Here is a 12,103-nt window from a genome sequence, read left to right as displayed (position 1 = left end):
AAGGCTTTCGATTGCTTCACTGAATGAGCCTTATCCAATACTCATTAGTTTATTAGTACTAGCTATTGATATTATGGCCCTAAGTTCACACTAATAAGTAGATAGTATTTCATTAGAGCCACCTGCTACTATGTTCGTTTTTCACCGTTGATAGGCGAGTGTTACCATTGGTATCCAGGTTGTTACACTTCATGCCAACACCGCCAGTATCGATCAATCTCATATTATAAGATAGATATGCAATACAAGCATAGAAAAGAACTAATTTTAAAAGCTTCAAAGTCCACACAAGCGAACCCAATAGGCAAGGCTTGATCCACTTACGCTTTTATTTGTCGGAGAAATGGCTTACCATCTTATTTTTGCTCGGGAACTGCCAAGGCAGCCCTACCTTCCTTTTTGAGGCTTTCATTCCATTCCATTCTTCTAATCTCAAATGCCTAACAAATGCTGTTGCATTTTCCCGTTACGGGGCGCCACGATCGCTATTGGTCTTGCAGTAGCAGTTAGTATATTCTCTTGAAGCAAAGGGGCAGTTCGGACAACTCAATCTCACACAACGGTTTCAAAACTATTTTAGGCAGTTTCTATTGCATTGCTGGTAGCAACCTTCATACATAAGAATCGTAAGTGGAATATCTCATTATATGGGAAATGTTCATAACGACTCACATGTATTCATCTTAGCTATGATAATACACTTATCCATAATCAGCCCGGTATTGCCTTGGGTGTATATAATCATTTGTGGTAATGTATCACTTTCGGGCGTTCCTGATGTCTACCCAATTGTATACTGACCAATGATGTTGTTATATCAGCTGTGGGAGCCCTTGTTGGCATATATACAACTTTTGCGTCAATTGTGGTAAGATATATACACTGCTCGAGTCAAGACTTTTAGAATGGTTTGAGTAGAATTTTAGCACAGTGGCTTAACTCAGCCTCAAATTTTATAGGGAAAGCTTCCACTGATGAGATTGGGCAAGCTTCTATTCTGGCTTTTCTTCGCCATTGCAACTATTTGGGAAACAGCAAGTTTTGCTTTGGCGGCGATCAACAGGAGCAAATCAGTCGATACCTGCGAGCAAGCCAATCCCTCCAATGGCGCCACAGGCAACACTACAACGACCGGATTTTTGGGTATGAGTATGGGAGACACCTACGGGTTGGCTAATTGCTCGCAAGCTGTCCAAGCCGGTCTTATTGGTATTGGTGTCATGCTGTTTGCTGGGTCCTTATTTATGGTACGTATCGTATCCGTCGTGAAAGCACTATATCAGATGGCTTTACTGACTTTACCACTAGTTCTACTTTGCCACTGTTGTTTCATCTTATTGCACACGTTTGCGAGAACGCAAATTGGGTCATCGTCTCAGGGATCATTCGGACTGGGATGACAGTGTCAGGGATTTAACAGCAGCATATCGTGAGGATGCCGAGTCAGCTCCACGCTACCAAATGAAGCCATTGAACCAACAAAAGAAGAAAAGCAAGTTTGGGCTTCCAAAGTTCAAATTCGGACGAAACTGACATATAATCCATTAATGTCATCACACCAGCATCACCATCTTTATCATCTCTCGTGCTAATTTTTTGTTGTGCAAAGAGTGCTTCATTTACAGAACAATGCCATTTTACGGCCGTACCAATAAATTATCATCGCACATAAATACAAGTATTGTTCGGATTTAAGTTGTCAAAATCGGTTGTACCGGATGGGCGTCATCGTAATCCTCATTAGTGTATTATCTGACAGGCCCTTGGTATTACCTCAGTTCAGCCGGATGTGGCTCTTTGGTCCGCCCGTGCATTGTGAAGAGATCATTTCGGTTTGGCATACGTTGGAAAATAGTGATAATGACACTGTCGTAGCTAATAGATGACGTGCTGCGGAACGTGAAGTAAGAAAGGTACAGTCTTCTCTTCCAAGATACCGTAGATCCAAAAAAGAAACTCCTATTGGCCAGAGTGTCAAGCTGTGACTTCGCTATGATGTGATTGACACCCGAAAACGACGATATGGTTTAAATAAGCAGTTCATCAGCATTTTTTCTTTTTCACTTATCAACCTACCGAAATGCAAATCTCCAATCGCATTGTTCACAATTACTCTGCTCTAGCCAAACGTTCAGTGGTAGCAGCCACTCATATTCGACCTTTCAGTATCTCCGCGTGCCAATACGCAGAAAAGAAGTCAAACGAGGATCAGCCACGCTCAGTTACACACAATTATTTTGAGTCTTTGAAAGACTATGACGAGGAAAACAGTGAGTCTTATTCCAAAGACCGAGTGGAAGGAAGTTTCTGGGGTGGAGACCCTGGTCAGACAAAGCAGCCGGGAGATGAGAACGATGTAAGTATATCATTCATGCATAGTCGTGCACCTTCAAGCGCACACACTAATCGCATTATACATCGACAGGCTGTTAAGGAAGGAAATCCAAACGTGCACGAAACCTACAGAAAGGATAGTAAGACGGAAAAGGATAGTGTTCGTGGAGTAAAAAACTGAGTTCAGCATTACTGTCAAGGAAAACGACCATGCAGCGCAATCCAATTTGGATCGACTTTGTACATAGCATTTGAACCAATTTCCTACCATTATTAACGGTTCTTAACAGCTATAATAGCTGGTTATCTTCTACTACTTTCCTGTTGTATTTGATTTGATTCATGAATATATCCTCCGCTTCAAAAAAATGTATATCTCAGAAAAATATCTTTGAATCGAAACAATCTAGCTTGAGGGAGATATCAAGCAAATGATAATTTTGCGTAGGAATCCTGCAATAGACTAGTAGCAATAGAATAGTAGCATGTCATTTTACTTGATGGTGGTACTTCATGGCAAGAGGGTGCTGCATTTTGCCATGATAGCAACAATGGGCGCATATACCCTTTCTTAGCCACTGGGCATGATTTTTGGCGAATGGGAGTACTTTCCAACGCCCAAGCTACAGATCTGTCTGTCTTTCAAACGAATTGCTGGTAAACCGCTATCAATGCCAATTGTCAGTGCTGGAGAGTGTATTGGTCATTCGTTTCATTACAGCTAATTCGAGAAAATGTTGAGACCACACTTTGCTCGTATCAAAACTGTCTGTAGATGTGAAAGAAAGAACTGATCTTGGTCACATCGGAAATAGTTGAGGTATATGAAATCGAATGCTGTTTACCAATACGCTTTATATCGTCTTCACGTGAAGACCTTGAAGCGTAAGCAGTTTGTCTGCAGCGACGGTATGGTTTTGCAAAAGATGCCACAGATTGAATAGAACGAAGCAATTGGACTGTAGTAGCTTGAAGCCAGCCACAATGCCAGTCAAGCTGAACATGGGATGGAAAAGCTGCTGATCAAGCGTTATTGTAAGCGCTAACAGAAACAACGGCAACGCTTATGTCGAAATATCTATTCCCCTCCTTTGATTGTACAGAAGTTACAGTTACTACTACAATCTACTCATTTCATATGTTGTCCGAGCATCCAATTTTTACGAACCTTCTTTCAGGAATGCCATGTGATATGATATATCTGCTATATGTCTTCGGAACCGGCGTAAATGTTACCCCAGAATTTTTCATCCATGGCTGAGAAAACGCACCTGTCGGTATTCAAAAATAATGATTTGACTAAGGCTTTTTATGACTTCGACCCCGCCAAACATTAAAAAGGCTGTCAGCTCCCACACGCTAATCGGTATTCTTTACTCAACTCAACATGTCCATTGCTACCGATCGTCTTAACGCCATCAAGGGTCACTTGTCCGGAAACCACCCTAAGGGACTTTTGGCTGGTGAGGTTGCCATTATTACTGGTTCTGGGTAAGTCTAGTTCTCGCTTTCTTCGGGTTGAATACCTTTTCGAAGCATACTCACGAAAGCTTCCTATGTACACAGCCAAGGTATTGGCAAGAGCTGCGCTGAGCTCTTTGCTCGCGAAGGTGCCCACGTCGTCATCACTGATATCGATGCTGGTATGTATCATTTGAGTTGTTCTCTCACGTAGCGTTTGGTGTATGCTGATGAACACACTTTTGCTTTGTATGATAGGCAAGGCTGACCAAGTTGCCGCTGACATCAATGCTGCCGGTGGTAAGGCCATCGCCATTGCTGGAGATGTTCTCGACCCTGCTTTCCCCGAGGCTCTTGTCCAAGGCACCGTTAAGTAAGTTCAGCAAGCTGCACATTACCAAAGTAGTGTCCAAACATGTAACTCATCAAATTTGTTCCGTCATTTAGGGCCTTCGGCAAGGTCAACCATATTGTTAACAACGCTGGTTTCACCTTTGACGGTATGCTTCACAAGATCACCGACAAGCAATGGGATCTTATGCTTGCTGTTCACAACACTGCTCCTTTCCGTATTGTTAAGGCTGCTTCTCCCTACTTGGTAAGAGAGATCAAATTTCACCAAAGATATCTGCAAAACATACAACTAACCCAATACTTCTGTGTACCTGAAACAGCGTAAGCAGGATGGCGAGAACAAGTGCATTATCAACGTAGGTGTTTAGAACATTAAAACTTTGAAGTGCGTGACCTCGATAATAACATTTGTTGTGATTCCCTAGATCTCCTCTACCTCTGGTCTTCACGGTAACATTGGCCAAGCTAACTATGCCACTGCTAAGGCCGGTACCGTTGGTTTGACCAAGACCATTGCCAAGGAATGGGTAAGTTATTTCTATCTTGTTTGAGGAACTTTGGACTTATGTTGCATCTTGGTATTGATTGTGATCTATTTTTTCAATGTAGGGTCGCTTTGGAGTCCGCTGCAACACTGTTGCTTTCGGTTGGATTGACACCCGTCTCACCCGTGCTAAGGAATCTGGTGCCTCCATCGAAGTTGATGGACAGAAGGTTGCTCTCGGTATCCCACAAGGTGCTGGTAACAAGAAGAGCACCGTCAACCCCTTCGCTGACATTCCCCTTGGTCGTGCTGGTACCACCGAGGATGCTGCCGGCGGTGTCCTTATGCTCTGCACTCCCTTCGGTGCCTACATCACTGGACACACTCTTGAGATCACTGGTGGACGTGGTATCTAAATTAATACGCTCAAATGCGCGTAGAAAGTGCATATGATATCCAATAACTAGTTCTTGTAACGTCTGCTCCTTTTCACACATTGTATAAACAACAGTAAAAAATGTTATTTTCCATCACAGTAACTGTCCAGTCATGATTACGAGCGAGTAAGCAATCAAGAATACTCATGACAGTGCAGCGTAAACCACTGTGTAATGACACAATTTCCTTCCCAACACAACAAACACATTACATACAGAACATGGGTAACGAATGGCCTTAACGGTAAATTCAGCTTAATTCTTTGATTTTAATATAAGAACAAGATCCAAAAAGATGCAAAAAGCGTCTTTCCAATTCTTCTGATATTTGTGGATGGAAGAATGCTAGAAAGCATTTACTCGTCATCGACAACAGCGGTCTCCAAGCCTATACGACAAAGCAAAGTCAGCAAATGGAAACATTTTCATCTTACACACTGACGTTCAAAAATGTCAAAGTCACTTACCCTTGAAAGAGGTGACGGGAACGAAAGAAACATAAGAGTAGAGCTTCTCCTTGGCGTCCTCATCATCGTTACGCTTGCGAGCAATGCGGACACGGATGCGGTGGGGAACCTTCTTGATACCGTGGGACCAGACAGCCTTGTTCAAGGAGGGGTCAAGACGGACATCAGCGGTACCCATGGTCTTCTGAGCGAAGGTCTTGATGGCCTTGACGGCATGGGGAGCACGCTTCTTGAATTGTCTGGTTGAAAAAAAATAAAAATACAAAATGCCGTTAGCCAATGCCTCACCCAATTTTTTTTTACCCCTTGGAACATGAAAAAAGAAAGGATTCATTACCTGTCGTGGACGTGCTTGTGCAAGTGGATGGTGTACTCGCGGGTAACAACGTCGGCAAGAGTAGAACGCTTCTTGGACTGATCCTTGGCCATTGCTACATTAAGGTAAAAGTTGAAAACATTTGAATTAGTCGAATGGTTCGAACGAAACGAATAGGATTGAGTTTTGGTGCAGGTGTGGTCGATTAAGAGAAGGATCGATGAAGATGCAAGCAATAGGGTTGCAGTGCTCTCTCGAACGGATGGATGGATGTATGGGTTACTCACCGATAGATTCGAAAAGAGGGTTTGCTCAAGTCGCCGCAACCGATTTCATAAATTGGAGAGTCTGCCTGTTCGGAGCAACAATTTTCTTTAGGTCACGTGAAGTAGAGACGAGAGCAATTTTTTTTTCTTCCATTTGCCAAAGACAGTCATTCTGATTGCCCTACCATTTGACCTCCTTGCCCAAACGTGGAGTGTGCTAGGTTAATAGAGATCCATTAGTTGTCTAAGAAAAGATTGAGTGGGCATAGATTAGGTGACTGCCGGTGAAGAACTTGGCAGTACTCCTTTTTGTGTTACGAGCTTTACGATTGCTTTTTTGTTCAAAGGAGAGAGAAATAGTTGTGAGATAAGATGTCAGGCTGATAATAAAGGCTTATTTAAAATCCTTCAATATTGCCTCCTTACTCCATACAATCGTCATTCGTCATTATGCAGACTAGCAATTTGCTCCCTGCTCTCATTACTGCGCTTTGATGGGCAGGTTCGAAATGCCATTTTCAGAGCCCGACCTGTCGTGTGCTTGAACGTTGTCTTGGCTCGCAATTCACTTTTAGCGTCGTTCACTTAACATGTCATCCCCAACAAAACTATACGGCTTGGACAAGGGTATGGTTATAGTTCTATTTTACACATAAAGCTATATGTAAACCTAATGGCCGTTGGTCATTGCAGACATCCAAGAAAGACTGCAGAGCAAGTATTCGGTAGAACGCGAGCAACAGGCTCGAGAATGGATCGAAGCAACCATTGGTGAATCATTCCCAACCGAAGACTTTTATGAAAGTCTCAAGGATGGTGTCATTCTGTGCAAGTAAGTGGCTAGTCTATTTTGAACTACAAATTGGTAGTTCTTCCCATATTCACCCATTGTCATAGATTGATCGGCAAACTGCAACCCGGTTACGGTAAATACAAAGTGTCCAAGATACCATTTATGCAGATGGAGAACATAGCACGGTTTTTGGAAGGAGCTCAAAAGGCGGGAGTTCCTCAGCATGACCTTTTCCAAACTGTGGATTTATTTGAGGACAAGAACAGGATGCAGGTCGTCGATGCCATATGGTCACTGTCAAGACATGCGTACAAAAACGGTGCAGTCAATACTGTAAGTTTGCTTTGCTGCAGGTGAAGCCTATACGGAAAAGGAAGTACTATGTCATGTTACTTACTCCAGTATCCTAGTATCTTGGTCCCAAGCTTGCAGATAAGCATGAGGTTGAGTTTTCACCAGAGGTGATGAAGAAGGGAGAAACAACCTGGAATACTGTTCAATACGGATATAACAAGGGTGCAAACCAGGTAGGTTGAACGCCCAGTGGTACGTGGATAAATAACAGACCTCTAACAACTTTTTCTTTTATCAGTCGGGCATGTCCTTTGGTGCACGAAGAGAAATCGGTGGATCGTATAGAAACACTCCATCGAACTCAAGCTAGCTGAATTTTAACTTCTCTGATGTACTTGTGATGATGTTGACGTTATGCTTTGATTGCTATTAATACTTACGATTTCAAAGATTTGACTAACAATACAAATCATTTTGTTTTCCTGTTCATTATTGTGCAATAGCTTTTTTGTTATTAAAAATACTCGTCTGTGAAACCAAAATGATAGCCCCTCAGTTATAAACAAAGCAGTCGGTACCAACAATGACTTCATTTCCCACCAAAACCGTCCTGCTTTTCATATACACAAACAACTGGGTCAACCTACTATCTGCCCTTCCGAGACCAACATCACATCAAGAGTTAAAGTACCAGAAACTATTTTCTATCGCGTTGAAATTTTTAATTTGTTTTTGTTATATGTCATCATATTCTCTATACATAAAATATTACAAGGACACAAAGAGAGAGCCCAAAACGAGACCAAACAACGTCAAATAGGAGAAAGCAGTGGATGCAGAAGCACCATTGTTAATGGTAGTTTTACCAGTTGCTGTAGCTGCAGCCGTACCCAAGGCCTTTGACACGTAGGCAACATTATTCAAACTATCCACCACCTGGAAACATGATCCCTGCTCATAAAAGTCCACTTCGATGAAGTTGGGCTGTCTGCCGAAGGTGGATGTACATTGCGTGGCTTGAGTTTGGAGAGAGTCTCCGTTGGTCACGTTGGCCGAATCAGGCTGAGGGACTTCGATGGCGGTGCCTCCAAAGTTGACTACTCCATACAGAAAGTGGTTCATCACATACATCATGGAATTAGGCGAGGTTGGGTTGGTAGGTCGGTCTATGGTACAGGTGAAAGCGGTCAAGTTTTGGTTGTCGTAGGGGGTTTCGAACACATAGTCGAATTCCGACATCAGCCTAAATGAAGGGATGATGAATTAGAGGATATGAAGTCATTGTCGGGTACACTAAACCCTACAACAGCATCCGCTGAACTATTATAAGTAATACATACCAAGGAACAGAGGTTTGATCGGCGCCGGTATCGATGAAATTGACCAAGCGCTTGCCAGATGAAATCATAGATTGCAAAGTTGGCCATGTGAGGCTACCAACAGGCTGGGTATAAACGTAATTCATGATACTACCGCCACTTGAGTATGCGGACTGGAAAGCAGAAATGGGGAAGTTTCCGAGATTGTTCCACATGATAGTAACGACTTCATTGGGGTTTGCCTCAAGCCATGAAGCAATAGAAGCCAAAGTGTTGCTGGCTGTACCAGCGTCGAGTAAAGTACAAGAAGTGTGACATAACTCAATAACACCACTTTGATTGCCCTGGACAGCAGAGAGTTTTAATCCGCGGACACCGTCTGTAAGTTGTGTTGCAATAGGGTAATGTTGGTTGCCAGCAGCGTTGCTTTGGAAGCCATATGAATTGTGTGTAGTGAGATATGTAACAGAATTATAAGTCTTCGAGCACAAGCTAGAATCTCCATTACAGGCTGTTTGCGCATAAACGGATGAAGCAGCTGCTATCAGCAATGCGGTGAACAACTTCATGACGTACGAGTACCTATAAGCAAAGGTGATAAAAAGAGAGAGAAAAGGAAAAAAGAGAAAAGCAATAAGCAACGGCACGCTGTAGAAAGATTTAAATAGAGTAGCCACATTTGAGGCTGTGATGCAAAAAAAGACAAAATGAGGTTTTGTATTTTTAAATTCTGCTGCTTATTTGATTTTTACACTGGAGCCTTTTTTTTTTCTTGGCAAGCAAGCTTTTCGGCCCTAATTATCTGATATTGGCTACTCTTCGGCCGCTTGCTCTAATTGCTCCAGTCTGAGGTAAAGTTGCTGAGTTCCAATAACACATCCATTAGATTATTTAGAAAAAAAAACACGAGTCATGGAGATTGAGTGTTACCTGAATTCGAGACCCGTCGCGCGCTTCTCTTCCTGAAAGTTCAATCACCTTACTGGTGTAGCGAAAAAGAGACTCTTCCATATATACAAGGCCATGCGCAGGCCTAATCATGATATTGATCGGTCGCTGGTTATTGTTACGACCACTTTGGTGGATTTCAATGATAGACGCAGCCCGAATTGCCACATCAATTATAGCCGAACTAAGACCTTCCACCGTACTAACTTTGTCTCGATCGAAGAATTCCATCAGTTGTTCCTCGTTGCTAAAATAATCTGTACTTGAGTGTTGAATTTCTTGCATGAGCTGGATAGCCGCTAATATTCTTGTCATATTCTCAATCTGCCTCATGAACTCAATATCCACTCGAGCAGGCTTACGACTCTTCGCGCCTTGATCGACAGCCATGGTCATACCACGTTGGATATTGAGTAGTGGATGTTGATCTTCAATCAAGGCTTCCAGTTTACTTGCCACATACGTTCCATACGCAGTGCCAACCGCCATACAGCCTGTAATTAATTTGCTAGAGCCCAATCCGGTAAACGCCATTGAACTTCCGATGAACTCCAGTCCTTCCAAGATTGCTTCCATTGTCTTAAAAAAATTAAATTTCAAGGGTCCTCACATGAGTATCGCTTCCTAACTGCGTCCTTGGCAAACGAGGTTACGCTTACTTTATCATATTCCGCTTCAGTACTGCGCTCTCCAGATGTTTCACGTTGACTGTTGACTGTGGCATAAGCCAGATGCAGCTCACTAACAAGACCAATGCAGAGACTATGAAAGTATCCTTTGACAGATGCAATCAACTCCTCCTGTGCGGGGAATCCCATGGCTTTCCACTGTAGACCACCTTGCACCAAATGATCATCGTAAAATCGAGTTTTCTCGTCCAGTTGAATTTGCAATCTTCGAATATCAGTCAACAAATCATCACTTCGTTCGAACGGTGTCGTGGTTAGATGTGACATATCCTCCACCATCTAAAGAGAATATGGTAATAAGCACACGCAATTTCATGTCAAATGTGTTTTCTCCTTTTCTCCTTACATTGACATACGAAGCCACTTTTTCAACATGACTCTTGAAATACTTCCATCCACTGAAAAGTTGCTGTACAGCGAAGCTTTCTTAGTATACACGAAAGGCGCTGATAATATAATATTGTCGGCTTACTTCGATGGGCCATTGGTGATCATGTTCAATCCATTTAATAACCATGGATATTGCTTCCAAATGGGTTTTCATATGCGCATATTCTTTACCACGCCCATCACGTAAGTCATGACTTTGTGACAATCCAAGTAAAGCGGCTTGTAGTTGTTGCTCTTTTAAGCGTAGTTCCATCTCGAATTGTGGAAGTGTCATCCCTCGACTTAGTGCTTGTGACATCATCCAATGTTCCATCTGCATCGTATCACTATGAACGAGTAGTGACTGTGTTGAAAGCAATTCTGTTATAGACCGCATTACAGGTGGTGCTGGTGCCTCAGCTTGGTGTACCAGACCCAGGTGGTTTCTAGGATGAATAAATGAAGACTTTTTAAGGGTATCGGATGAAGTAGAGTCTTTGGTGTTGGTATCGTCGTCAACGAACATTTCTGTATCGTCAACCATGGTGCTTGTTCGTCGCTTAGCCACCTTCGAATCACTAAGCCCGTCAGCCACTGACAAGCTACGAGCAATGTCATTAGCAAGGCTGAGTGAGATCTTCTGCATTTTGCGTTCTCTTGCTTCATCCGAAAAACTTCTTTTTCGTTTCGGGGTGCTTACACCACTTCCGATTTGATATGAATGTGAAGCTAAACGTACCGAGTGGGTTGAACATCTTATAAATTAATACGGCTAACGCCACTTGAACATTATGCAGTGGTATGTTCCTTACCATTGTAAACCTTTCGATCTGAGTTACTACGTTTTCGTTGTCGGTACTGAGGAGAGTTTTCGTTATTCAGCGTTTCCTCTAGTAAAAAGAGAGTTTATTGTCAGCAGCTTGCTCAGCAGCTTGCCCGGCTATGCGAAGGCTGGGATCAGCTGTTAGATTCAATAGTTTTGGTGTAAACTTACCTAGCAAGCCAAGAAGAATGTTAACACAGTTCGCCCAGATGTCAATTTCTGACTTCCAGCCTGGTACATCCCTTTCACAGGGTGAATGTACTAGCATGCTTGAGTAGTAATGTGCATAAGGGAATACGCTCGACTTTCTCCAACCATGCGCAATTTTAAAGCCTGTGACTGTTAAAGAAAAATCATTGTATGGCTTTTTTTTGCGGGGCCGTCGAACGAAGGAACCGGCTATCTGGTAAACGTTAAACGAGAATGATCGAGCTTTCGATTGCTATCAGTTACTGAATCTTCAAGAATTCAAAGAGAAGAAAAGTCACTTGAAACGTGAAGAGACCGCATGAGCTAATGTTTGATACACAGAGTACCCAAACGAATATACAGAAATAGCAGTTATGCTATTGCTGAATCATACTTTGTGCTATCCAATATAAGCAAGAACTGTTCTGGTTAAGCGGCAGTATTTTGCTAGATTTGGTCAAAAAAGAAGCACAGTTAAGTCCTAACGGACAAACAACACAACGACCTAAAGTCGATTAGGCCATGAATGTTGACTGCCGGTGCACAATATGTCAGTGTGA

The 12,103-nt window shown here is 42.6% G+C and overlaps 6 protein-coding genes across 6 annotated transcripts; 3 read left to right on the top strand and 3 right to left on the bottom strand.

Annotated features, from left to right (window-relative positions):
- The first annotated feature begins 333 nt into the window (after positions 1-333).
- Positions 334-1,626, top strand: K450DRAFT_234377 (uncharacterized protein). The gene is made up of 5 exons (XM_051587910.1): positions 334-505; positions 581-750; positions 822-868; positions 960-1,247; positions 1,309-1,626. Exons 2-5 carry the CDS (start codon positions 648-650, stop codon positions 1,531-1,533), a joined length of 663 nt encoding a protein of 220 aa, XP_051446048.1. The 5' UTR covers positions 334-505; positions 581-647; the 3' UTR covers positions 1,534-1,626.
- Positions 1,627-3,665: 2,039 nt separating this feature from the next.
- Positions 3,666-5,172, top strand: K450DRAFT_234369 (uncharacterized protein). Its single transcript, XM_051587909.1, has 7 exons — positions 3,666-3,825; positions 3,901-3,977; positions 4,054-4,168; positions 4,243-4,393; positions 4,470-4,505; positions 4,575-4,676; positions 4,759-5,172. The coding sequence occupies exons 1-7, from the start codon at positions 3,722-3,724 to the stop codon at positions 5,047-5,049; spliced, it is 876 nt and encodes a 291-aa protein (XP_051446047.1). The 5' UTR covers positions 3,666-3,721; the 3' UTR covers positions 5,050-5,172.
- Positions 5,173-5,426: 254 nt separating this feature from the next.
- On the bottom strand, positions 5,427-5,966 carry K450DRAFT_265349 (uncharacterized protein; the record flags this gene model as incomplete). Its single annotated transcript, XM_051592790.1, has 3 exons — positions 5,427-5,458; positions 5,538-5,776; positions 5,875-5,966. 3 exons carry the CDS (start codon positions 5,964-5,966, stop codon positions 5,427-5,429), a joined length of 363 nt encoding a protein of 120 aa, XP_051446046.1.
- A 713-nt stretch (positions 5,967-6,679) lies between these two features.
- K450DRAFT_234361 (uncharacterized protein) lies at positions 6,680-7,748 on the top strand. Its single transcript, XM_051587908.1, has 5 exons — positions 6,680-6,746; positions 6,813-6,951; positions 7,017-7,245; positions 7,323-7,439; positions 7,505-7,748. Exons 1-5 carry the CDS (start codon positions 6,710-6,712, stop codon positions 7,574-7,576), a joined length of 594 nt encoding a protein of 197 aa, XP_051446045.1. The 5' UTR covers positions 6,680-6,709; the 3' UTR covers positions 7,577-7,748.
- A 147-nt stretch (positions 7,749-7,895) lies between these two features.
- Positions 7,896-9,255, bottom strand: K450DRAFT_234357 (uncharacterized protein). Its single transcript, XM_051587907.1, has 2 exons — positions 8,547-9,255; positions 7,896-8,449 (listed from the first exon to the last, which is right to left on the bottom strand). Exons 1-2 carry the CDS (start codon positions 9,092-9,094, stop codon positions 7,975-7,977), a joined length of 1,023 nt encoding a protein of 340 aa, XP_051446044.1. The 5' UTR covers positions 9,095-9,255; the 3' UTR covers positions 7,896-7,974.
- Positions 9,171-11,635, bottom strand: K450DRAFT_234352 (uncharacterized protein). The gene is made up of 7 exons (XM_051587906.1): positions 11,526-11,635; positions 11,344-11,421; positions 10,635-11,260; positions 10,509-10,571; positions 10,133-10,441; positions 9,456-10,052; positions 9,171-9,371 (listed from the first exon to the last, which is right to left on the bottom strand). Exons 1-7 carry the CDS (start codon positions 11,620-11,622, stop codon positions 9,324-9,326), a joined length of 1,818 nt encoding a protein of 605 aa, XP_051446043.1. The 5' UTR covers positions 11,623-11,635; the 3' UTR covers positions 9,171-9,323.
- Positions 11,636-12,103: the final 468 nt, after the last annotated feature.

The sequence above is a fragment of the Umbelopsis ramanniana genome (assembly GCF_025399195.1).
Source record: "Umbelopsis ramanniana AG unplaced genomic scaffold K450scaffold_17, whole genome shotgun sequence".
In the NCBI taxonomy this organism is placed as follows: Eukaryota; Fungi; Mucoromycota; class Umbelopsidomycetes; order Umbelopsidales; family Umbelopsidaceae; genus Umbelopsis; species Umbelopsis ramanniana.
Note: the sequence above shows the minus strand (reverse complement) of the source record. Positions and strands in the feature narration are given on the sequence as shown.

Bases quoted from the DNA above. Each gene is read 5' to 3' on its own strand.
- K450DRAFT_234377 (XM_051587910.1), top strand. From the start codon at position 648: ATGGGAAATGTTCATAACGACTCACATGTATTCATCTTAGCTATGATA. The intron at 751-821 runs GTAATGTATCAC...TTGTTATATCAG, and splicing joins GGTGTATATAATCATTTGTG to CTGTGGGAGCCCTTGTTGGC. The intron at 869-959 runs GTAAGATATATA...CAAATTTTATAG, and splicing joins CAACTTTTGCGTCAATTGTG to GGAAAGCTTCCACTGATGAG.
- K450DRAFT_234369 (XM_051587909.1), top strand. From the start codon at position 3,722: ATGTCCATTGCTACCGATCGTCTTAACGCCATCAAGGGTCACTTGTCC. The intron at 3,826-3,900 runs GTAAGTCTAGTT...CTATGTACACAG, and splicing joins GCCATTATTACTGGTTCTGG to CCAAGGTATTGGCAAGAGCT. The intron at 4,169-4,242 runs GTAAGTTCAGCA...TCCGTCATTTAG, and splicing joins CTTGTCCAAGGCACCGTTAA to GGCCTTCGGCAAGGTCAACC.
- K450DRAFT_234361 (XM_051587908.1), top strand. From the start codon at position 6,710: ATGTCATCCCCAACAAAACTATACGGCTTGGACAAGG. The intron at 6,952-7,016 runs GTAAGTGGCTAG...CCATTGTCATAG, and splicing joins GATGGTGTCATTCTGTGCAA to ATTGATCGGCAAACTGCAAC. The intron at 7,246-7,322 runs GTAAGTTTGCTT...CCAGTATCCTAG, and splicing joins AAAACGGTGCAGTCAATACT to TATCTTGGTCCCAAGCTTGC.
- K450DRAFT_234357 (XM_051587907.1), bottom strand. From the start codon at position 9,094: ATGAAGTTGTTCACCGCATTGCTGATAGCAGCTGCTTCATCCGTTTAT. The intron at 8,450-8,546 runs GTATGTATTACT...CCCTTCATTTAG, and splicing joins GATCAAACCTCTGTTCCTTG to GCTGATGTCGGAATTCGACT.
- K450DRAFT_234352 (XM_051587906.1), bottom strand. From the start codon at position 11,622: ATGCTAGTACATTCACCCTGTGAAAGGGATGTACCAGGCTGGAAGTCA. The intron at 11,261-11,343 runs GTAAGGAACATA...CGGTACGTTTAG, and splicing joins AGATCGAAAGGTTTACAATG to CTTCACATTCATATCAAATC. The intron at 10,442-10,508 runs GTAAGGAGAAAA...TATTCTCTTTAG, and splicing joins AAGTGGCTTCGTATGTCAAT to ATGGTGGAGGATATGTCACA.